Source organism: Heteronotia binoei, chromosome 6 (assembly GCF_032191835.1).
Source record: "Heteronotia binoei isolate CCM8104 ecotype False Entrance Well chromosome 6, APGP_CSIRO_Hbin_v1, whole genome shotgun sequence".
NCBI classification, from domain to species: Eukaryota; Metazoa; Chordata; class Lepidosauria; order Squamata; family Gekkonidae; genus Heteronotia; species Heteronotia binoei.
The window spans coordinates 1,710,485-1,733,846 of record NC_083228.1 but is presented as its reverse complement, the minus strand read 5'-3'; the positions used below and the strand labels follow the sequence as shown (position 1 = coordinate 1,733,846).

The window sequence follows — 23,362 nt, the reverse complement described above, 5'->3', positions numbered from 1 at the left end:
CCCACCTGCTCCTATCACTGCTCATACCCCCCCTTCCAACATCTTCCGACCCTGCTCCCGACCTTGGCATTTATTTTCCCTCCCAACCCCCCTCCCCAGCCTTGCCATTACCTCTCTCCATGATTAATCCCTCCCCAGCCCTTGGCATCACCCCCCTTGCTGTCTTCCTAGCCTCCCAAGGGTTGGCAGTAGCCCCCCACCCCTTCCTGTATTCCCACCCCCCTCCCAGCCTTGGCAATCATTTCCCCCTTTGCCATCTTCCCATCTGCCTAACCATGGCATTCACTGCCCCCACCTTGCCATCTTCCCACACATGCCTTCCCTCCCTTGGCTCACTTTCCTCCCACCTGCTTCCAGCTCTCCCACCATCACTTTCCCCCTGGCCAGTGCTTCCTGCTACCCCCTACACTTTCATGTATCCTGGAGGCAGCACCCCCAGGGGCTTCTTGGCACTGCCTGCAGAAGCTTCTACAAGGGCCCACTAGGCGCTGGCGCTATCCCACAAAGTGCCCAGGGAGGGTGCAGGACAACAGCTCCCAGGGCCTTGCAGAGGCCTCTGGAGGGTCTGAGGGGTAGTGTGGCTTTCCTGGGGCTCAATGAGGCCACAGCAAGGCCCAATGGGCAGCGGTGGCTCCCAGGGCCTCAAGGAGGCTGCCGGAGGCTGTGGTAGACATGGTGCATTACTGGAGTGTTCTGTGGCCTTTCCAAGACAGAGTGGCAGCAGCAACGTACTGGTTATTTGTGGCCTTTGGAGTGTTGGGATGCCGTCCATGTGCGCCGTTGATGGGACTGCTGAGGTCTGTTGCTGGAGGTGGCCAACGCCCTTCATGAGGCCACAGTAGAGCAGCAGCCCTTTTTGAGGCTGGCTGACAGGACACAGAGAAGCATCTGAGGTAAGGCTGTTTTGGCAGTTTGTTCAGCATTCCTGGGCAGTGGGCAGGGGAGTCAGCCAATGGGAGCCCAGAGCCCAGTGACTGAAGCATGATGGGCCAATGGTTTATGGAGCACACCCCTAAGCCAATGGGAGACCTGGATATGGCCTCACCACAGGGCTTTTATATAAAATAAAGGAAATAATGACTCATTTGTGGATTGTGAGATTGAGGGAGGTTTATTAATTTATTGTACGGCAGAATTACACACAGAAATCATATGATATGAAAATAAGTAACCAAGTTGATACAATGTGTATTCACACAGGTTGAGCAATCCCACTAATCTTCAATCCATTCAACTGCAGCTGGAGAAAGTTCAAAGAGCTCTGTCACATCTCCCTGGAAAGCATTCCTGTGACAGATGAAAAATAGTTTGGTGTCTACACCACAATTGTATTCGGGTCCTGCTATCTTGTAATTCTAGCTTGCCTCCTTGCGGTGCACCCTGGATAACACTAAAGAGCTAGAACGTGGCTGCCAGACAATTTTAAGATCTGGTTACACCACGCACAGGGAAACAATCAAGTAGTTCTTTTCAAGACTACTTGACAAGGGGTATATAAGAGACAGCATCCAAATCTGCTGAACTAATATTAGGGGAGGAAGGAAGAAGAGTAGAGTGAACTGGAAGAGAACGATCAGGAAAGCTTCATGGGGAACCTGGATTCCCAGCCTCCCCCAAAGGTGCGAAATGGCCATGAAAGGCAGTATGTTGTTCAGTAATGTTCTCTATTTCTAACCATGGAACTTGTTCAGTGCTAACTGTTGTGAGATTCCTGCATTTCAAGTCTGCGTGGGGAAAGCAGGGTCGAGTTACTGTACATTGCGGGACCCACTTGCAAAGGAAACTTGGAAATGGTTCCCGCTTCTAAAAGTTTGAGAAGCTACCTAGTTTAGGAACATCTTCCACAAAATCAGGTGGACCAGATAAGCAATGTTGTTACTCAAAGCTTTATAGCACACGGTGGAAAATGCCGTATCTGTGAGTAATGCAGCAGTATTGTGTAAAAGCCAAAGGTGAAAGGGGCTATTTCTTTCCCAGCTGTTATTAAGAGACAGGCCCGGCTTCCTCACCAAAAGCCCTGCAGTCCTTCTTGGCCGATGAGACAGGGTAGGGATTTGTCTGACAGTTTATCTTAACGAAGGCAGTTGGTGGGTCCAAGGGAACCAGCCTAATACCAATTGGTGCAGGAGATGAGGTAGCGCACGTCATCCAACATGTCCAGGAGCCATGCCTGGTGGTGAGCCTGGGCAGCTGGTGCTGGCTGCCCTCCAGATGGCACCGGTGCTACACTGGGGGGAATGCATCCTTCATCAGGCAACTGTGTGCCCTGTACTGTCCCAGTAACGGCTTCCTCCTCCTCCTCTTCCTCCTGCTCCTTGGTGTTCTCTATTGGTAGGCCGATGTTGCACATTTCTAGAATGAGGGGTGGAACACGGAAGGAAAAGATTAGAATTGCATACAGCCTGACTATAAATCCCAAGTGGCCCCTGGCCGTGATTCTACAAATGCAGAAAGGGTGTTCTAGGCAGAAGCCTCTCTCTGCTAGAACTCCTGCACGTACACTTTGTCCTGGAAAACTGGTTCACATTTTATCCCTGATGTTGATGTCAGGACAAAGGAGGGAAAGAGACAAGTAAATCAGTGCAGCACAGGGCATGTCATAGAAAGCCATGATTCAGTATTGTGCTTTCTCAGCAACAGCCCCTCTCCTTGGGTCTCAGGATGATAAGGTCTTTCCCAGTCCTGTTGTGAGATCCTTTTAAATGGAGATGAGACTGTCTACATGCAAAATGTGTACTTTAAGCAGCCCTTACAAACGCTCTTCCCAGCTCCCAAGATTTGGATTCTTCAAGCAGCATCTCCTTTTCTGCCAGAGACACACACAACTCACATGGATTGCCTGGCTTCCAGTTTGACATGCAGGGCCAAAGCACCCACAAACATGTCATGCGAGTCCTATTTTGAGGCAGCTGCTTTACCATTCAGATCTCCTTCCCTTCTCAAGGAGGCTGCTGGTGATGCCATTGGAGCCATCCCCGCCTCCCAGCTGTGAAGCACCTCAGTTCCAGTCCACCAGCTCAAGGCTAGGGTAAACCTTTTGAGGGCCCATCCATACAAGTGCCAGAAGATCCCACTTCAGAGCTTCTGCTGCACCTAAAATATGGAGCCCATGACCCAGATGACACTGAAGACTGCTCACCATCTCAGTAAAAGGTAAAGGTAGTCCCCTGTGCAAGCACCAGTCGTTTTCGACTCTGGGGTGACGTTGCTTTCAGAACATTTTTATGGCAGACTTTTTACGGGGTGGTTTGCCATTGCCTTCCCCAGTCATCTACACTTTCCCCCCAGCAAGCTGGGTACTCATTTTACCAACCTCGGAAGGCTGAGTCAACCTTGAGCCAGCTACCCGAACCAGCTTCTGCTGCGGATTGAACTCAGATCATGAACAGAGGGCTCTGACTGCAGTACTGCAGCTTTACCACTCTGCACCAAGGGGCTCTTCCCATTCTCTAAGACCCACCATCAAACCCGTCCACTGGTGCATTTCTCCTATTTCTTGGCTTCTCCTCCCCACCTCACCCCAAAGATATCAGGGTAACAACTACGGACGTTTGAGTCCAGGGGCACCTTTAAGGCTAACTAAGTTTTATTCTGGGTATACGCTTCCATGTGCATGCAACTGCTTCAGCTACAGAAAAACAAAACACTGAGACCCAGTTTGGTGTATTGGTTAAGTGTGCGGACTCTAATCTGGGAAAACCAGGTTTGATTACCCACTCCTCCACTTGCAGCTGCTGGAATGGCCTTGGGTCAGCCATAGCTCTCTTCTCTGGGAGAACCGGGTTTGATTCCCCACTCCTCCACTTGCACCTGCTGGAATGGCCTTGGGTCAGCCAGAGCTCTCTTATCTGGGAGAACTGGGTTTGATTCCCCACTCCTCCACTTGCAGCTGCTGGAATGGCCTTGGGTCAGCCAGAGCTCTCTTATCTGGGAGAACTGGGTTTGATTCCCCACTCCTCCACTTGCAGCTGCTGGAATGGCCTTGGGTCAGCCAGAGCTCTCTTATCTGGGAGAACTGGGTTTGATTCCCCACGCCTCCACTTGCAACTGCTGGAATGGCCTTGGGTCAGCCAGAGCTCTCTTATTTGGGAGAACCGGGTTTGATTCCTCCCTCCTCCACTTGCAGCTGCTGGAATGGCCTTGGGTCAACCATAGGTCTCTTATCTGGGAGAACCAGGTTGGATTCCCCACTCCTCCACTTGCAGCTGCTGGAATGGCCTTGGGTCAGCCAGAGCTCTCTTATCTGGGAGAACTGGGTTTGATTCCCCACGCCTCCACTTGCAACTGCTGGAATGGCCTTGGGTCAGCCAGAGCTCTCTTATCTGGGAGAACCGGGTTTGATTCCCCACTCTTCCACTTGCAGCTGCTGGAATGGCCTTGGGTCAGCCAGAGCTCTCTTATCTGGGAGAACCGGGTTTGATTCCCCCCTCCTCCACTTGCAGCTGCTGGAATGGCCTTGGGTCAGCCAGAGCTCTCTTATCTGGGAGAACCGGGTTTGATTCCCCACTCCTCCACTTGCACCTGCTGGAATGGCCTTGGGTCAGCCAGAGCTCTCTTATCTGGGAGAACCGGGTTTGATTCCCCACTCCTCCACTTGCAGCTGCTGGAATGGCCTTGGGTCAGCCAGAGCTCTCTTATCTGGGAGAACTGGGTTTGATTCCCCACTCCTCCACTTGCAGCTGCTGGAATGGCCTTGGGTCAGCCAGAGCTCTCTTATCTGGGAGAACCGGGTTTGATTCCCCACGCCTCCACTTGCAACTGCTGGAATGGCCTTGGGTCAGCCAGAGCTCTCTTATTTGGGAGAACCGGGTTTGATTCCTCCCTCCTCCACTTGCAGCTGCTGGAATGGCCTTGGGTCAACCATAGGTCTCTTATCTGGGAGAACCAGGTTGGATTCCCCACTCCTCCACTTGCAGCTGCTGGAATGGCCTTGGGTCAGCCAGAGCTCTCTTATCTGGGAGAACTGGGTTTGATTCCCCACGCCTCCACTTGCAACTGCTGGAATGGCCTTGGGTCAGCCAGAGCTCTCTTATCTGGGAGAACCGGGTTTGATTCCCCCCTCCTCCACTTGCAGCTGCTGGAATGGCCTTGGGTCAGCCAGAGCTCTCTTATCTGGGAGAACCAGGTTGGATTCCCCACTCCTCCACTTGCAGCTGCTGGAATGGCCTTGGGTCAGCCAGAGCTCTCTTATCTGGGAGAACTGGGTTTGATTCCCCACGCCTCCACTTGCAACTGCTGGAATGGCCTTGGGTCAGCCAGAGCTCTCTTATCTGGGAGAACCGGGTTTGATTCCCCACTCTTCCACTTGCAGCTGCTGGAATGGCCTTGGGTCAGCCAGAGCTCTCTTATCTGGGAGAACCGGGTTTGATTCCCCACTCCTCCACTTGCAGCTGCTGGAATGGCCTTGGGTCAGCCAGAGCTCTCTTATCTGGGAGAACCGGGTTTGATTCCCCACTCCTCCACTTGCACCTGCTGGAATGGCCTTGGGTCAGCCAGAGCTCTCTTATCTGGGAGAACCGGGTTTGATTCCCCACTCCTCCACTTGCAGCTGCTGGAATGGCCTTGGGTCAGCCAGAGCTCTCTTATCTGGGAGAACTGGGTTTGATTCCCCACTCCTCCACTTGCAGCTGCTGGAATGGCCTTGGGTCAGCCAGAGCTCTCTTATCTGGGAGAACTGGGTTTGATTCCCCACGCCTCCACTTGCAACTGCTGGAATGGCCTTGGGTCAGCCAGAGCTCTCTTATTTGGGAGAACCGGGTTTGATTCCTCCCTCCTCCACTTGCAGCTGCTGGAATGGCCTTGGGTCAACCATACGTCTCTTATCTGGGAGAACCAGGTTGGATTCCCCACTCCTCCACTTGCAGCTGCTGGAATGGCCTTGGGTCAGCCAGAGCTCTCTTATCTGGGAGAACTGGGTTTGATTCCCCACGCCTCCACTTGCAACTGCTGGAATGGCCTTGGGTCAGCCAGAGCTCTCTTATCTGGGAGAACCGGGTTTGATTCCCCCCTCCTCCACTTGCAGCTGCTGGAATGGCCTTGGGTCAGCCAGAGCTCTCTTATCTGGGAGAACCAGGTTGGATTCCCCACTCCTCCACTTGCAGCTGCTGGAATGGCCTTGGGTCAGCCAGAGCTCTCTTATCTGGGAGAACTGGGTTTGATTCCCCACGCCTCCACTTGCAACTGCTGGAATGGCCTTGGGTCAGCCAGAGCTCTCTTATCTGGGAGAACCGGGTTTGATTCCCCCCTCGTCCACTTGCAGCTGCTGGAATGGCCTTGGGTCAGCCAGAGCTCTCTTATCTGGGAGAAGCAGGTTGGATTCCCCACTCCTCCACTTGCAGCTGCTGGAATGGCCTTGGGTCAGCCAGAGCTCTCTTATCTGGGAGAACTGGGTTTGATTCCCCACGCCTCCACTTGCAACTGCTGGAATGGCCTTGGGTCAGCCAGAGCTCTCTTATCTGGGAGAACCGGGTTTGATTCCCCCCTCCTCCACTTGCAGCTGCTGGAATGGCCTTAGGTCAGCCAGAGCTCTCTTATCTGGGAGAACCAGGTTGGATTCCCCACTCCTCCACTTGCAGCTGCTGGAATGGCCTTGGGTCAGCCAGAGCTCTCTTATCTGGGAGAACTGGGTTTGATTCCCCACGCCTCCACTTGCAACTGCTGGAATGGCCTTGGGTCAGCCAGAGCTCTCTTATTTGGGAGAACCGGGTTTGATTCCTCCCTCCTCCACTTGCAGCTGCTGGAATGGCCTTGGGTCAACCATAGGTCTCTTATCTGGGAGAACCAGGTTGGATTCCCCACTCCTCCACTTGCAGCTGCTGGAATGGCCTTGGGTCAGCCAGAGCTCTGGCAGAGGTTGTCCTTGAAAGGGCAGCTGCTATTAGAGCCCTCTCAACCCCACCCACTTCACAGGGTGTCTGTTGGGGCGGCGGTGGGGGGGACATAAAAGGAGACTGTGAGCTGCTCTGAGACTCGGAGTAGAGGGCGGGATATAAATCCAATATCATCATCATCATCACCCTCTGCAACCATGACAGCTAGGAAGAGAGAAGAAGTGCGCATGCACGTGAGAGCTTCTGCCGAGAATTACACTTTGCTGCCTGCACGCGAAAGCTCCTCCCCTTGTAGATCTTCGAGGTGCCCAGCTGGCCTCCCACTCTGCTCTGCTGCTTCAGGCCCACACGACGGACGTGACAAAATGGCTTTAAAATCCATTAAAAACAACCATTTCAAATATGAACCGAGAAGACCGACCGACCTCTGCGCACAAAACCGAGGGGAGGGGGGGGGCTATGCTGCTGCTGCCGCCACTCACCGTCACCTTGGAGACCTGCGCCCCCTCCCCCGGAAGCGCCGCCTGCAGGCTCAGAACTAGACGAGGGGGCGGGGTCCGTTGTTTCCTGCCCCCCTCCCCCATGCAATTTAATGCCACTCAATCACAGCCTGGCCCCGCCCCCTCACCGTCTCAGAGACAGGCTCCGCCCTTCGAGCTTCGCACATGCGCTCTGCCACGAGGAACGCCTGGGCGGCTGTGAGAGGCCCTTGAGGAGCTCACCGCCCGTAGACGTCACAGAATGCCTCTCCCGGATTGGTTGAGAGGATGCGTCGGTGTGACGTTGTCTCAGAAACCGTTGCCAAGAGAAACGAATTCGTCTCCCTCTCCTTCATCCGCCGGAAGAGGCTCTAACTTCCGGTTGTGTGGCCGACCAAGGCGGGAAGATGCGGCTGTGGCCTTTTCTGCGGGCTCCGGCGGTGGGCTGGCGGGAGCGGTTCGAGTGCGGCGGCTGGGAAGTGGCCCGCTGGTTCCCCGGGCACATGGCCAAAGGCAGGCGGGGAGCACGGGGGGAGGGCGGCCAGCGAGGCCTAAAGCCTTCTCCGGACTTCCGCTGGAAAAGAGTCGGCGTCGCTCTAGGCTGAGGCATCTCTGTGGGGAGCAAGGGGGGCTCAGAGCTTCCCTTTCCGCCAGTGCAGGCCTAGTGTTGCCGACCTGGAGATTCCTGGAACTACAACGGATCTGCAGGCGGCCAAGATCAGTTCTCCTGCAGAGAAATGGCTGCTTTGGAGGGTGGACTCCGTGGCATTGCACCCTTCTCACACCCTGCCTTCCAACTCTCCAGGGATTATGCAGCCTCAGAGTTGGCAACCCCAAACAGTTTGGGTTACATGGCTCCCCCTGCCCTTAGAGCCCTCCCAGAGCGACCGTGCCAAGCATCTCCATGGCTAGGGGAGGGACGGTGGCTCAGTGGTAGAGCATCTGCTTGGGAAGCAGAAGGTCCCAGGTTCAATCCCCGGCATCTCCAACTAAAAAGGGTCCAAGCAAATAGGTGTGAAAAACCTCAGCTTGAGACCCTGGAGAGCCGCTGCCAGTCTGAGAAGACAATACTGACTTTGATGGACCAAAGGTCTGATTCAGTATAAGGCAGCTTCATATGTTCATCATATGTTCATCTCTGCCTCCCTAACATGGCCTGACCTTTTTTTTTTTTTTTGCAGGGCTGAAAGACATGAAGAGCCGCCTGCACCAGGTAGACTGTTTGCTGGAAGTGCACGATGCCCGCATATCCTTCTGCATGTGTGACAGGAAGCCTGCCAGGGTTTTCTGTTCTCTCACACCACCCTCCTCTGGAGCCTGTGCTGCTGCCACCATTTAGGTCCCATCTCAGCACCTGTGGAAACACTGTAAGGGCTTTGCTCGACCTGGGCAGCAGTGGGGGCAATCATCCAGGTTGGGATGGCAGTATTGTCTCCCTGCATAACCAGTGTCTGAGAGCAGGTCAAGCCCTTGTGCACCAGTGCCCTTTTTATTGCCCCATGGGTGGCTTGGCCTGAGAGCCAGCCTTTAAGACTCTTCAAGAAGAACTGGGTGGATGCATCTTGTACCTGCAGTGCTATTTGCTGAAACCTGTTTTAGTCCTCTGCCTCTTGGGAAATGTTGCTCCCCAAATCTTGGCGGTTGGCACCTGTGTGCCCTCAAGCTCTTTTCCATTTTCAACTCATGCCCCAGGCCCTTTGAAGTTAACCTGTGTTTTATTGATAGTATTCTGGGGGAAGTGGGAACCTTCTAAATCTCCACCAGATGTCTCATGTTGGCTTATGTGTTAAACATATTTCACTACACATTGAAATACAATTCTGACTACAAAGCCATCCAGAAACTGGTATTTGCCCCCGCAATAGGAAATTCTGGATAGGCCCCATGAAATAGTTGTTTCCAGAAGCACATTGTAGATGGAGTTACATGGATACAGAATACCAGCGCAAGAGTTCATCAAATGCAATTGAGCTGCAGTTATTTTGTAAATGCATAAAAACATAAGAAGAGTGGATCAGACCAGTGGTCCTTCTAGTCTCGCATCCTGTCTCACACAGTGGCCAACCAGTTTTTCTGTTGAACAACAGAGCCTAGAGGCTGAAACCTTCCCCTGATGCTGCCTCCTGGAACTGGTACTCAGAGGCTTACTGCCATAGAATGTGGAGATTCCCTTGAGTCACCATGATTAGTAGCCACTGATAGATCCAGACTCCCAGAACCTGACCAATCCCCTTTTAAAGCTGTATATGCCTGTGGCCATCATTACATCCTCTGACAGCAAATTAAGTCACTCATTGTGTAAAGAAGTATCTTTTTTTGTCCATCCTGAATCTACTGCCCATCAGCTTCATTGGACGTCCTTCAGTTCTAGTAATTTAGCAAAGAAATATACAACCAGATTTGTTGTGGTATTAACAGTCATTTCATCACTGCACTCAGAAGACTATTGCAGAATACAGCATACAGAGTGGGAAAAACATTTCAGCAGAGCCTCAGTGGTGGTGTGGGGTAACCATGGCTTGGGAGTTGTAACAAGTACACAAGCATACATTTTTGTTCCTGTCTGTAAAACACCAGCAAATGTGTTCTCTGCAAAGCTGGAAGTTTGAAGGTAGACGGGGCTCCAGCTTTCTGTTTTGAGATTTGCTTGTCAAGAACCATCATTGTGGATGCAGGCTTCAGACTTCACCTTCAGGGCTCTCAGGAGGGCAGTGCCATTCCGTTTGGCTCCTTAGCACATGCACATCCCACTCTCTGGTCGGAACCCTCAGCTCCAGGAAGCCCTGGGTATCCGTCCACACTTGCTGGTGCTGAACAAGATGGACGTCGCAGATCTAACTCACAAATCGGTAAGACCAAAATAGGATCTGCCCCATGTTGGCCACTGTGACTTTGACACCAGACTAACCCACAGGCTGGGATGCACCACTGTGGGTCTCTGGTGGGTGCCTACTTGAATTCTTTAAGCAGCCCTTGCTCTTTGGTCGGACTGGCAGCTTTTTAACACAGCAGTTTGTACCAGTGGTTCTCATGACCCTGTGGGGGCAGCACTTGCCAGCATCAAGCAGTAGCAAGAAAGCACCTCACCGAATCGTTTTGTGTTTTCTGCAGACCTTTTTGCCAATGGATTGGCTTTGAGTTATAAATTCTTGAGCTGGTCAAACTTGTTTTTACTTGCATTTGGAAGCTGTTTATTCCTTCAGTTGTGATTCCCCCCCCCCCCCAGTTTGTTTGAACTGATTTAACCAGATTGCTGTAATGGCAACCACATTTTCCATTCTGCATGCAAGGCCTTATCTAGATTCCACTACACCCTGTGATCTTGCCCTCCATGTTTGTGATCCTACCGCAGCTCAGAATCTTAGAGTTGGAAGGGGCATCCAGGCCATCTGGTCCAGCCCCCTGCTCAATGCAGGATCAGGCTACAGCATCCCTGACAAGAGTGTCCAGCCGTTGCTTAAAAATTGCCAGTGAGGGGAGCTCATTATTTTGATGGCTGAGTCCACTGTTGAACACTGTAAGGAAGTTTTTCCTAATATCCAGCCAGTAGCTTCCTGCCCTTAATTTAAACCCGTAATTGCAAGTCTGCTGCCAACAGGAACAGCTCCCTGCCCTCTTCCCCCTCCCCTTCAAATACACAAAGAGAGCAATCATATCCCCCCTTAATCTCTTCTCCATTCACAAGTCCCTCAGCCTTTTTTCCTTGTAGGGCTTGGTGTCTGATTATCCTAATTACTCTCCTTCACACCTACTCAATTCTGTCCACATTCTTCTTGAAGTGAGGTCTCCAGAACTACACACAGTACTCCAGGTGCATCTTGACCAATACAGTGTACACTGAGACTAGGACATCTTGATATTTGGATGTTAAGCCTCTGTTGATACACCCCAAGATGGCATTAGCCTTTTTTGTTGCTGCATCACAATGCCTGCTCCTGTTTAACTTACAGTTCACCCATATCCCAAGATCTTGTTCACACACACCACTACCCAGATGTAGAACTCAGCACTTATCCTTGTTAAATTGCATCTTGTTTATGGCTACTTTTCCAGTGTGTTTAGATCTCATTGAATTCTATCTCTACCTTCTGATGTGTTTGCTGCTCCTCCCAGTTTGGTGTCTTCTGCAGATTTAATGAATAGCTCCTCTACACCCTCATCCAGATCAATGATAAAAATATTGAAAAATATCAGGCCCAGAACTGAGCCCTGTGGTATCCCACTGGACATCTCTCGCCATTCAGATGAAATGCCATTCACAAGTACTCTTTGAGTGTGGTTCTCCAACCAGTTCCCTATCCACCTAACTATCCTGCAGTCCACAGTCCTCTAATTTACCCATCAGAACATCATGGGGAACACTGTCAAAAGCTTTACTGAAATCTGACACTTCTGTTTTGCTATGTAGCTCTGTGGTTTCTGTCAGCAGATCCTCAGACCAAAAATGGTCTCATATCAAGCTGACTGCCTTGCCAAAGTATCATGAAGATAAGTTCCTCCAAGCTTTCTTCCTTCTGGTTGATCAGTACTTTCTTGCTTTCAGCGGATTCTGGAATGTTTGGAACAGCAAGGCGTCCAACACGTCCTTTTCACAGATTGCCTCAAGGATGAAAACGTTAAGAAGGTACTATTCTGTTAAGAGTGCCTCATGAGGTACGATGAATGGAAGCCCTGTGTCCTAAAGGACAGCTTCCTGCTTGGCGAATGAAGTAAAGGGATCCTGTCCTTAGTCCTTGTCTCTGAGTCACTTTAACTTGTACAGTCATCTCTTACAGAGAGATATATTATTTATTTTAACATTGATATCCTGCTTTTCCTCTTGATTCAGGGCAGCTTATAAAAATAGTTGAGACATTCCCAGCTAAAACCAAAGGTAAAATAACAGACCATTCAGCACATCTCAAAGGTCTCCAAGGAGGGGGCCACTCACCTCTTCCGGGAGCCCCTTCCACATGGACAGAGTCAGGCTTTGACCAATGCCAGACGGACCTCCCTAAGGGTGAGCGGTCCCCCTAAGGGGTGGGGTAGCCAGCAGACAGCTCCCTGATGACTTGGTATACCCAAACCAGAAAAATACTTGGGGTGGGGTTGTGTGTGCACACCCCTATTCAAAACCAAGACAGACACATCTGGAGGTCTGAATGATAAAATGCAGAGGGGTGACGCATATTCTGTATTTCCTGTGGAGACTTTTCGTCTGGTCAGACAGAAAAAAGGGAAACCACTGAAGGGGTGCACCCTTAATACCCACATACATGCCAGTCGATATCCTTGTATTTCCTTGCAGATTGTTCCCCTTGTCACAGGATTGGTGGAGAAGAGCCAGCGCTATCAGAGGGCTGAGGTGAGTCTTGTTGGGTCAATCTGATCCTCTGGGTGGCAACGTTGGCTGACCTTTTCCAACAACTAGGAAAGCTTTCCTTCCAACTCTTTGGGAAATGCTGGAATTATCTCTTCGGAGACCAGCTTGCTTTCACTTAAGAGGCTGGGGTGCAAACAAATTCCATTTCAGTGCACTGCAGAAATGCTGGTTGGTTACATGTGAATGCACAATCCCTGGATTCTCGATGCTGAAGTTCTTGAGTAGAACTGGAATCCCAGAGTGACTCTGCCCTCTAAGGTCACCTGACCTCCCTAGGAATCAGAGGAGGCCCAGCAACCGACTCCTGCAGGGAAAGGCAACAGGCCGACTCTTAACCCTTTTGCTTTGTTCCAGAATGTTGAAACGTCCATAATGGTCATTGGTGTGCCAAATGTGGGGAAATCCTCAGTCATCAATTCACTAAGAAGGCTGCACCTCAAAAAAGGTATCTTCTTTCTCTTTTGTTCCTTTGGTTTTGTTGCTAATGAAAGGAACTTGGAGTGTCTGCAGTAGAGGTTAAGTTAGAACTTAGACCTGCATAACAAGGAATGAGTTAACTCTGAACTTTGTAATAATACCTGTGGAGGTGTGTTCTGTACACCTTGGTCAGAATAAAATGATGAAATGTGTTGACTTGAAATGTTCTCGTGTTCTGAGCATACTGCACAAAATACCTGAGCAGAAGCCATTTTCGCTGCTAGTTAACAGAAGAACACAGAGTTCAGGAAAGGAGGGGAAGAGGTGGCTGGAAGGAACAGCTAAGCTGCCCTGGCTAAAAAAAGAAAATACATAAAACAAACAAAGGTTTTCTGGCCTGCCATGCTACAAAGTTCTGTACTAGCAGTTCAGTTTATAAAACTTCTAGTACCTGCTGGCAGTACTTACTCTCAGTAAGGGGTGGTGTTTGTAGCACAAAGTTCTGTACTAGCAGTTCAGTTTATAAAACTTCTAGTACCTGCTGGCAGTACTTACTCTCAGTAAGGGGTGGTGTTTGTAGCACAAAGTTCTGTACTAGCAGTTCAGTTTATAAAACTTCTAGTACCTGCTGGCAGTACTTACTCTCAGTAAGGGGTGGTGTTTGTAGCTCTTGAATGGAGTCCCCCCTTCCCCCCCCCCCCAGTTTCCTGCATGTGCTTTGGCCACACCCCACAACAAACATGGAACTATTGGAAAGTAGGATTAATGAGCTCATCCCTTCTATAAGGAAGAATATTGTTGTCTGTTTCTGTTTCTTGTGCATTCTTCCTTTGTATCCTCCTTTTGGAGACCTTTGGTATGTCACATCTGTCATGGCACCTCTGGAGTGCTCTGAGGTGGGATGTGTTATGATACCTCATACCCTCCCTTAGCATTGCCTACTTATTTTTGCTTTTGCCTTGGACATTTTAGTTGAGCTCAGATTTCATGATCCTAGGCGTAGTGAGGCCTACAGGCTCCAGTGAAGCCTATATTAAAGTAGCTACAGGGTCTGCATTTCCCAGGATCCCTTCTGTCCCTCTGGTTGAGTGGGCAGCAGTTTTGGAGGGGACACTTGGGAGGAAACAATAAAAGGCCAGCTGGAGAGGGAAGTGTGTTCTCTCTGGATAAAGGTTGCAGCAGGAAGGATTCCTAATCCAAGGAGGGTGAGTTGGTTTGAAATTAAAGGAAGGGAACGTATAGCTAATCATGTTAGGACTTTGCATTATACCACCTTTACTGTTTGCTTATTCCCTGTTGCACTCAAAGTTTTCACAATCCCCTTATTTTGTCTTGAGCACCTGTTGTCATACTGCCTGGGTCCTCGCCTCTTTGGTATCTGCTAATAAGGAAGATACAGGGGTTGGGTGGGTGGTCTTGGCCCTCCCAGACAGACCCTTACCAGAGTGTTGGCAGCCAGTAGAAGGCCCTTCCTGGTCCCCTGCTGTGTGACACTAAAGAACAGGGTGGCTTAGTTATATTTAGTAAAATGACAGAACGGTCAGCACATGGGGATAACTCTGAAATAGCAAAGCAGCTTTTAACACAATGTAAACACAAATATATTTTATTAAGAAGCATAAAAACATAATGTTTTCAGTTTGGTGACTAATTTAGTGGTTGCAAGATAGCTACAGTTCTCCTTCTGCATTTAAAGTTCCCTAGATAAACTTAGCCACAAAGGAATTATTTTCCTCACTTGCCATTTAGATTTACAATCACCACACTTAGTCTCCTCCCCCATTCAACCCTCTTCCTCAAAAGCCCCCTGAACAAACCCAGCCAACTCTACCCACCAAGGGACAGTGAGAGTCCACTCATCATTCCAGCCCCCCTCTTTCTTACCTTAAAAGGCATTCATTTTAAACTGCAGCAAACATGCATAGAGACTCCCACATTAGATCGCAGAAACAAAACAAAATATTTACATAACAGAACATTACACCCCCTTTTCACTTTTTAAGTATGTCATCCCTTAGACAACTTGGGCACCTCTTGTTTACACAGTTTTCCAGTTTCCAAAATCCTACTGCATTGCTCCTTGGAGGTCTGATTTGATTTGCTTTTCATATTTTGCAATCTGCCTTGAGTCTCTCGTGGGAGTCAGCCCCATTGAATAAGCTGGGACTTGATCTGGGGTAAATGTCCTTAGCATTGCTTCATATGGCACTAAATAAAAAATGTCCAGCAGTTGGAGAAACCAAGTCCAAAAACAGCAAAGTTGATGGGCTCTGGATGGACAAAGAAATACTACTTTACAAAGAGAGTGATTAAAACATGGAATTCACTGCCAGAGGATGGCCACAAGAATAGCTTTAAAAGGGGATTAAATAGATTCATGGAGGAGAAGTCTGTCAGTGGCTGAGGGGAACCTCCACATTCAGAGCCAGGAGGCACCATTGGGGGATGGCCTCAGCTTCTATGGCTTGTTGTTGACCCACCAGAGGAACTGGTCGCCACTGAGTGAGACAGGAGGCTGGACTTGTAAGACTATGGGTCTGATCCAGCAGGACTCTTCTTATTTTCTTATAAAGTAGAGTCTCGATTTTTATTGGCTACAGCTATCTCACAAATGGGCCTCCCTAAACCTGACTGCCAGATAGGGATGGACTGGATGTATCCGTGACTTTTTTTGTTCTACAGAAAGGCTAGTTGGCAATTGCCAGAAAGGGCAGAAAGGGAATTGAAAACAAATCAGCCAGTATCATAATGCTCCTGTATAAATCGATGGTGCGGTCTCATTTGGAATACTGTGTACAATTCTGGTCACCGCACCTCAAAAAAGATATTATAGCATTGGAGAAAGTTCAGAAAAGGGTAACTGGAATGATTAAAGGGTTGGAACACTTTCCCTATGAAGAAAGGATAAAACGCTTGGGGCTCTTTAGCTTGGAGAAATGTCGACTGAGGGGTGACATGATAGAGGTTTACAAGATTATGCATGGGATAGAGAAAGTAGAGAAATAAGTACTTTTCTCCCTTTCTCACAATACAAGAACTCATGGGCATTTGATGGAATTGCTGAGCAGTTGGGTTAAAATGGATAAAAGGAAGTACTTCTTCACCCAAAAGGTGATTAACATGTGGAATTCGCTGCCACAGGAGGTGGTGGCGGCTGCAAGCATAGCCAGCTTCAAGAGGGGGTTAGATAAAAATTTGGAGCAGAGGTCCATCAGTGGCTGTTAGCCACAGTGTGTATGTGTGTGTATATTTATGTATGTATGTATGTATTTATTTATTTATTTGGCCACTGTGTGACACAGAGTGTTGGACTGGATGGGCCATTGGCCTGATCCAACATGGCTTCTCTTATGTTCAGGATTACCTGGGACAACCTTATTTTATCTGGCTTCCAGTCCCAGCTGAGAAGGCAAACTCCTGTAGAAGAAGAAGGAGTTGATTTTTATATCATGCTTAGTCTTGACCTTAAAGAGCCTCAAAGTGGCTTACAATTGCCTTCTCTTCCTCTCCCTAAGGAAGGTCGGTGGGGCTGAGGGAGTGCTGAGAGAATGGTGACTGGCCCAAGGTTACCTGCTCAGAGCCCATTTGGGAAAGGGTGGGCTATAAATCGAAAATAATAAATTAATAAATAAATAAATAATGTCGCCCAGCAGCAGGCTTCCTGTGAAGGAGGAGTGGGGAAGCAAAGGTGGTTTTCCAGATTAGAGTCTGCCGCTCCTAACCATTGCACCAAACTGGGTCTCAGTTAGTGGCCAGAGAACTTGTAGAGAAGTACTTTGTATCCTGTGAAAAGAAATAAAATCCTGTGTGTAACTGCTTGTTGTTATTTTTTCCCCTCCCTCTTAGGGAAAGCCTCTAGTGTTGGTGCAGAACCAGGTGTTACCAGAGCTGTCCTTACCAGAATCCAGGTAATACAATAAACCTTGAAAAATGGGAGGTGGTTGGAAGGGACAATGGAAAACTGTTCTGTGCCTGTGAAAGCATCATAGAATCATAGAGTTGGAAGAAACCCCTGGGATCATTTTGTCAGAACTTGAAGAACTTCAAACGAGGCCCAGTACTTCGTTACAAAGTATAGGTGTTTATTGAGAACTAAGTTCATGAAGGCACAGAATAACTCTGATAACGGGTTTAGCATTGGTTACAATTTATGCGGTTGTTACAGAAACAATCAAGTTGGTTCTCACACTTCCAGAGACACTGGTCTGTTCCCAGAGTCGGTTGTTACAGAAACAAACAAGTTGGTTCTCACACTTCCAGAGACACTGGTCTGTTCCCAGAGTCTGTTATCACCAGAGGGAGGAAGGAGTCCTGCTGCGATGTCCTGGGCGGTTGCCTTCAAAGGACACCTGCAGGCTATTCCCAGGGGCTATCTGTCATTCCTCCAGCAGTTACAGTTTGTTTGAAATGCAAAGCACTTTGATTAAAGGCCTAGCTATGAGTATACAGGGTTAGTATTAACACACAAGATGGAGTCAGTTAGGCTAACATTGCTAAGCTTGGCAAGCAGGGAAAGTACAAGTTCTGACACATTTAGTCCTGCACAATGCAGGAAATTCACAAGTACCTCCCCCTAAATTCACAGGATCTTCATTGCTGTCAGATGGCCATCTAGCCTTTGTTTAAAAACCTCCAAGGAAGGTTTTTAAACACCTCTTCTCCAGGCTAAATATACCCAACTCCTTCAGCCTTTCCTCATAGGACTTGGTCTCCGGACCCCTTATCATCTTTGTCGCTGTCCTCTGGACCCTTCCAGCTTGTCTATATCCTTCTCAAAATGTGGTATCCCGGTGAGGTCTTACCAGAACAGAGTAAAGCGATACCATCACTTCATGTGATCTGGACACTATACTTCGGTTAATAAAGCCCAAAATTGCATTTGCCTTTTTAGCCACCACGTCACACTGTCAACAGGCATTCTGTCTTTGAGAGAGGGCACGCGTGGTGGGTGATGCACTAGAGGGAGAGGAAGACTCTGGACATCTGCGAGGAGCTGTGCTCTTAGAATTTCTTCATAGGTGGACAGATGACAGTAGCTCATCATTAGAGCATATGGTTTGGTACTGTGGGCGTATTTATGGAATTTAGTGTTGCTACCATAGTTTGTACAAGCAAAACTGTGAATATACCCAGTACCTGAGATGTACATGCTGGAAACTGCCTAACCCTGTACCACCCCAGCACGTTTTGCCATCGAAGAAGCAAAAGGTAAAAAGAGATTGCATTGCTTGAACAGGCACAAGCTCATATAGTCACCATAGGACTAACAGCATTCTTGGATATCAAGTTGAATTTTATAGCATTGACAACACTGTTTCCATGCACATTATAGAAGATGAATTGTGACCAAATCAAATCCCATTTCCACAACGAACATATGGTAATATGTTGTATGCATTTATGGTATATGCAGAAATAATAATTAGCTAATGCTACAGATTGTCTTATTTACTGCATGCCTCTTTATCCCCCTCCAACAGTAAAGGGGTTTCCCCTCAAGGCAGCGAAGAAGGGTCTGTCCCGTGATGATCATCCAGGGGGCATCATAGCAGAATGGGGGTTTGAGCCTGCCTGAATCTCCCAGATAATCCCAGTCCATAATCTTGAGTCTTTAAAAATATTTAATTTCTTCCAAACAGGAAACTATTTCATAGGAGATTTGTTTCAGGGCTCCCCTGAATTTCCGATTTCTCTCTTTTTTTGAGGGGGGGGAGGATCCCCAGCATGGAGACAGATTTCACCTGGAATTTTGAAGGTCCTTCATATCACTGTCCATTCTACTAGCAGTCTTTGGCCTTACTAACACCTGGGTGGCACCATAAGATGCACCGAGCAGTTACCATGATATCAAAAACCATAAGAACATCAGAACAGTCCTGCTGGATCAGACCAGCCATGTTCCATCCAGTCCAGCATCCCGTCTCACACAGTGACCAACTTGTTCCTCTGGAAGTCCCAACAACCAAGCCTGTGGCCTTCCCCTGATGTTGCCTCCTGGCACTGGTCTTCAGAGTTTGACTGCCTCTGAACCTAGAGGTTCCCTTTAGTCACTGTGGCTAGTAGCCACTGATAGGTTTCTCCTCCATCAACCTGTCTAAGGCCATCTATGCCTGTGGCCATCACGACAGCTAAAATTCTACATTTTAGTCACTTGCTGTGCAAAGAGACCTTTCTATGATAGTCATATGACAGGAAGAGAAAGAAAGTCGGAAAGCTGAGAGGGGGCAGTCTCTGCTCTGCCATGGCGTGGTTGTGACTTGGCCATCTTGCATGTCTGCAAAGAGAGAGAGGAAGGATGGCAATCTTGCTCTCTGCACATGTGCATTAGAGCTACATCCTTCAGAAAAACTTGGCAGCTCCTTGGGGTTTTGCGGTCCAGTCAGACCACTGCACTACAGCTCCCAATCTGCATGAGATAATAAGATAAGATAAGATAAATTTATTTTTATATCCCGCCCTCCCCCGCCAATGAGTGGGCTGGGGCGACCACTGTTTTGAGATACAGAAATGGCTGTGGACTCCTTTGCCCTGTAACCCTACTATGCCAGTCTTTGGAGAGTGTCAAATCTAGCTTTGTCTCTTTGTGTGCCAGGTGTGTGACCGGCCCCTCATGTTCCTCCTGGATACCCCTGGAGTGCTGTCTCCCCGAATTGAGTCTGTGGAGATTGGCTTGAAGCTTGCGCTGTGCGGTGAGGGGGCTGCGGGGGTCATGCTGTTTGCACCTGGGCGGGGACCGTGCTGCCTGAGTGGGGGTTGGGATGGACAGGAGGAGGAACCAGCCTTGTAGGGCCACTGCCAGAGGGACAGACGAGTCAAGAAACATGCAGCTGTGTCTGCCTCTCCCAGCGCTCCTTGGGCCTTGGCTTCCAGTCACCGCTTCCCTGTCAGCCCTGGCCCTGCTGGGGAAGGGGGAGTGGTAAGCAGGCCATCGAATGCTCTTCTTCGGACATCTGGCTTCCGTTAGGGCCTCAAGGCAGAGGGGCTGGGCTATTGCTAGGCCACACAACCAAGCAGGGAGGCCATGCAGTAAGAGGGGGGCGGGGGAGGTAGAGCAGTGGGACTAGGTGGGTTTCCATTAAAAGAAATGGAAGAAGCCAGAGATACGGTGATCATCAGACTTCTTCCCACCTACATCCATCCTGAGAAATGCTGGTTGTGGAGCAGAGGAAATCCCCCCTTCTCCAGGTCTATCAATACCGAAACCTCCGAGACTGTCTCACAAAACAGAAGGGAGACCTGGCTTGTGTGACGGAGACCTGGTCAAGGGAGGACGAAACTGTCGCCCTGCACCAACTTGCCCCACCTGGGTTCTCAGTCCTCCGCCAGTTCCAGATGGATGGGTGGGGAGGGGGAGAGCCCTTGCTTATCTCAGAATCTTTTCCCTTTTTTGCTTTGAAGATCTGGCTTCCTGCAGCAAAAATTGCCGGCGCTGAATGTGTTGGCCTGGCCTGGGAAATCGAGATGAGTTTGGCTGTCTGGTGTCCCAGCTGCATGACGCGCCACTAGACAGCCTGCCTGGCCAGTTGGGCTCCGGAGCACCCAGGGCTGCTGGTTCTGGGGGGCTTCAGCATGCCAATGATGTGACTGGCTGGAGACTTTGCGCCATCCTTGTGTCTCCCTCTTTATACTGACTCCCACACATCAAGCAGGCCACACGCTGGATCTGATTTAGGGGATGGGGATAGATGTTGCTCTGGAAACTGCTGAGACAGAGCCATGGTCAGATCACTTAGCCTTGAAGGACCGGCTGAACATACCAAGGCCTCCCTGTTTAGGCAGTGAGCAGATTTATGCTTGCCCGTGGAGTGTAATATGTGGCTTCAGGACACTCTGTGGGATCCAATGCCCCCTGGTGGCTCACTAGATGTCCTGGTGGAGGACTGGTAGTGCTGGTTCTGAGGCTGTCCACAAGGACCAGCGTATCTAAGAAACAGTCTCCCCATATACTCTCTGGAGAGCCTTGCACTCGGCTGATCAACACCTACTGGTTATCCCTGGCCAAAGGGCGTCCACTTATCCTCAGCCAGGGCCTTTTCTGCCCTGGCCCCCAACTGGTGGAACAGCATGAGATCAGGGCCCTGTGGAGCTTATTGCAGTTCTGCAGGGCTTGTAAAATGGAGCTGTCCCACCAGGCTTTTGGCTGAGGGTAAGTGGACACCCGAGTATTTGGCTTCCTTCATAGATGCTGCCCTGACCAAACACCTCATGTGGAGTCCTGACATGACATGAGTTGGTGTGACTCCCGCACCATCTGCCCAGCTTATTGGAGGGGTGGGATTCTAAATTACTGCATTTATTTATTTTACTATATTTTAATTGTTCAACTGTCTGGCTGTTTTTAATGATTGTATATTAACTGGTTTTTAATGTCCATGCAACTTGATGTTACCTGCTTTGGGAAGGATATAAATTTAATTAATAAATAATTTGGTTCCCCTCTCTGGAGTTCCAGGGGAGTGGTGCCTTCCTGGAGGACTCTGGCATTTCTGGCAAAGTTCTCTCCTTTTGCTGCCAGGGGATTGTTTGGTGGGCACAGAGGCCTTAATGTGTATCCACCTCTACCAAGTATCTGGAAGGGGGTTTTGAATCTGGGTGCTTTGCCTGTTGCCAGAAGTCTGCTTCTTTTTCCCCCAGGCGCAATCCGGGATCACCTAGTAGGTGAGGAGGTCATTGCCGATTACCTGCTTTACACACTGAACCATCAGCAGCAATTCAGGTGAGGTAATCACGTGAGAAGGCAGAGAGCTGGGTGTGATGCCCCAAGGAGCCTGACTCACCCATTCCTGTGTATCCCACCATGCAGCTATGTGGAGCACTACAAAATGACCAGCCCTTGTGATGATGTAGAGACGGTACTCAAGACCATAGCAGTACACCTGGGCAAGACGCGTCGAGTCAAAGTACTGACGGGCACAGGTGAGTCACCTTTTCTTCTTGGCACACCTGTCTTCATGCCAGTCCTCTTGAGCTTCTGCTGCTGGTTCCGTGTCTGCCCAGAAATTCTGTGAGTTGGGGTGGAAGGTGCCTCCCTCCCTAAACTGATGAAGCCTGAACCTGCAGAGTGAATGTACCTGGAGGCTGCCAGCTCTCCTGTGCCCTTCCTTCACTTCTGAACTGGCTGCCAGGATGGCATCTCACTTTCCTGCTGATGGGCGAGGGTGCCATGTCGTGGTCTTCAGGTCTGAGCTGGATTGGATGGGCCCTTGGTCTGATCCAACATGAACATAACATAAAAGAAGCCATGTTGGATCAGGCCAATGGCCCATCCAGTCCAACACTCTGTGTCACACTGTGGCTAATAGCCACTGATGGACCTCTGCTCCATATTTTTATCTAAACCCCTCTTGAAGGTGGCTATGCTTGTGGCCGCAACCACCTCCTGTGGCAGTGAATTCCACCCTTTGGGTGAAGAAGGACTTCCTTTTATCCATTCCGTTCTAACCTGACTACTCAGCAATTTCCTTGAATGCCCACAAGTTCTCACAGGGTGTCTGTTGTGGGGGGAGAAGATATAGGAGATGGTAAGTCACTCTGAGTCACTGATTCAGAGAGAAGGGCGGGGTATAAATCTGCAGTCTTCTTCTTAAGGGAAAGGGTGAAGTGCAGGGCCCAGGTGCTGCTCCAGACCCTCCCTCCTCACCCTCATTCCTGAGGCAGGACTTAGCTTTGGCTTTGGGGTGCTTCTACCCCCGCAGCAGTGCGAATGACCTCTCTTCCCTTCCCTCTCTTGCAGGAGACGTGGTGGTGAGGGCCCCCAACTACAGCGCAGCAGCGGTTCACTTCATCCACTCTTTCCGCAAGGGGCTTCTGGGGAAGGTGATGCTCGACTGAACGGGGGTCTCTTAGTGCTGGCTCTTCCCGGAGCGTACGAAGTGGCTTCTTGTGGAGCAGAAGGAATGCTCCCCTTGGCCTGCCAAAGAAGGCTGCCTGGACGCTGCTGGGGGCTTGATTGTACAGCCATCTAGGTTACCTGGCAAAGCCTCTCTAGCCATGGGATGAGAAGGAAAAGGAAACTGGCGACTGGAATAGGTGCTGGCAGCTTTCAGCCCCATTTCCTGTCCTGTGTGACCTTTCTCTCCGTCTTCTGCCCCCACCATTCCCAGCAATGCAGTGAGGGATAGTTAGGAAGAGAGGTTACTTGAGCATAAGAACTGTAACGGGGCCCTTCCAAGTTGCAGCCCCTGGAGTATGATGCGGTGAGTGCTGTTGGCTCTTGATCAGTGTGTTGCCCAATGCATATGTCATCAACTCAGTGATGCCCGTGGCATCACTGT

At 49.7% G+C, this 23,362-nt stretch overlaps 1 protein-coding gene and 1 long non-coding RNA gene across 3 annotated transcripts; one reads left to right on the top strand and one right to left on the bottom strand.

Moving 5' to 3' along the window:
• Positions 1-1,095: 1,095 nt before the first annotated feature.
• Positions 1,096-7,470, bottom strand: LOC132573268 (uncharacterized). Its single transcript, XR_009555522.1, has 2 exons — positions 7,313-7,470; positions 1,096-2,352 (listed from the first exon to the last, which is right to left on the bottom strand). It is a non-coding gene; the product is annotated as an uncharacterized LOC132573268 (long non-coding RNA).
• Positions 7,471-7,716: 246 nt separating this feature from the next.
• MTG1 (mitochondrial ribosome associated GTPase 1) lies at positions 7,717-22,919 on the top strand. Of its 2 annotated transcripts, XM_060240772.1 has the most exons (11): positions 7,717-7,822; positions 8,491-8,555; positions 10,054-10,158; positions 11,853-11,933; positions 12,597-12,653; positions 13,026-13,116; positions 16,935-16,996; positions 19,681-19,777; positions 21,723-21,804; positions 21,892-22,004; positions 22,822-22,919. In XM_060240772.1, the coding sequence occupies exons 1-11, from the start codon at positions 7,717-7,719 to the stop codon at positions 22,917-22,919; spliced, it is 957 nt and encodes a 318-aa protein (XP_060096755.1). The 2 variants fall into 2 exon arrangements, with proteins under 2 accessions (XP_060096755.1, XP_060096754.1); XM_060240771.1 differs by lacking the exon at positions 7,717-7,822 and having other exon boundaries at positions 8,495-8,557; positions 10,056-10,158.
• Positions 22,920-23,362: the final 443 nt, after the last annotated feature.

What these genes read in the sequence shown, in the direction of transcription:
- MTG1 (XM_060240772.1), top strand. Translation starts at nt 7,717, where the DNA reads ATGCGGCTGTGGCCTTTTCTGCGGGCTCCGGCGGTGGGCTGGCGGGAG. An exon ending in AGCGCTATCAGAGGGCTGAG is followed by an intron (nt 12,654 to 13,025) that starts GTGAGTCTTGTT and finishes GCTTTGTTCCAG; the next exon opens with AATGTTGAAACGTCCATAAT. An exon ending in CTGTCCTTACCAGAATCCAG is followed by an intron (nt 16,997 to 19,680) that starts GTAATACAATAA and finishes TTTGTGTGCCAG; the next exon opens with GTGTGTGACCGGCCCCTCAT.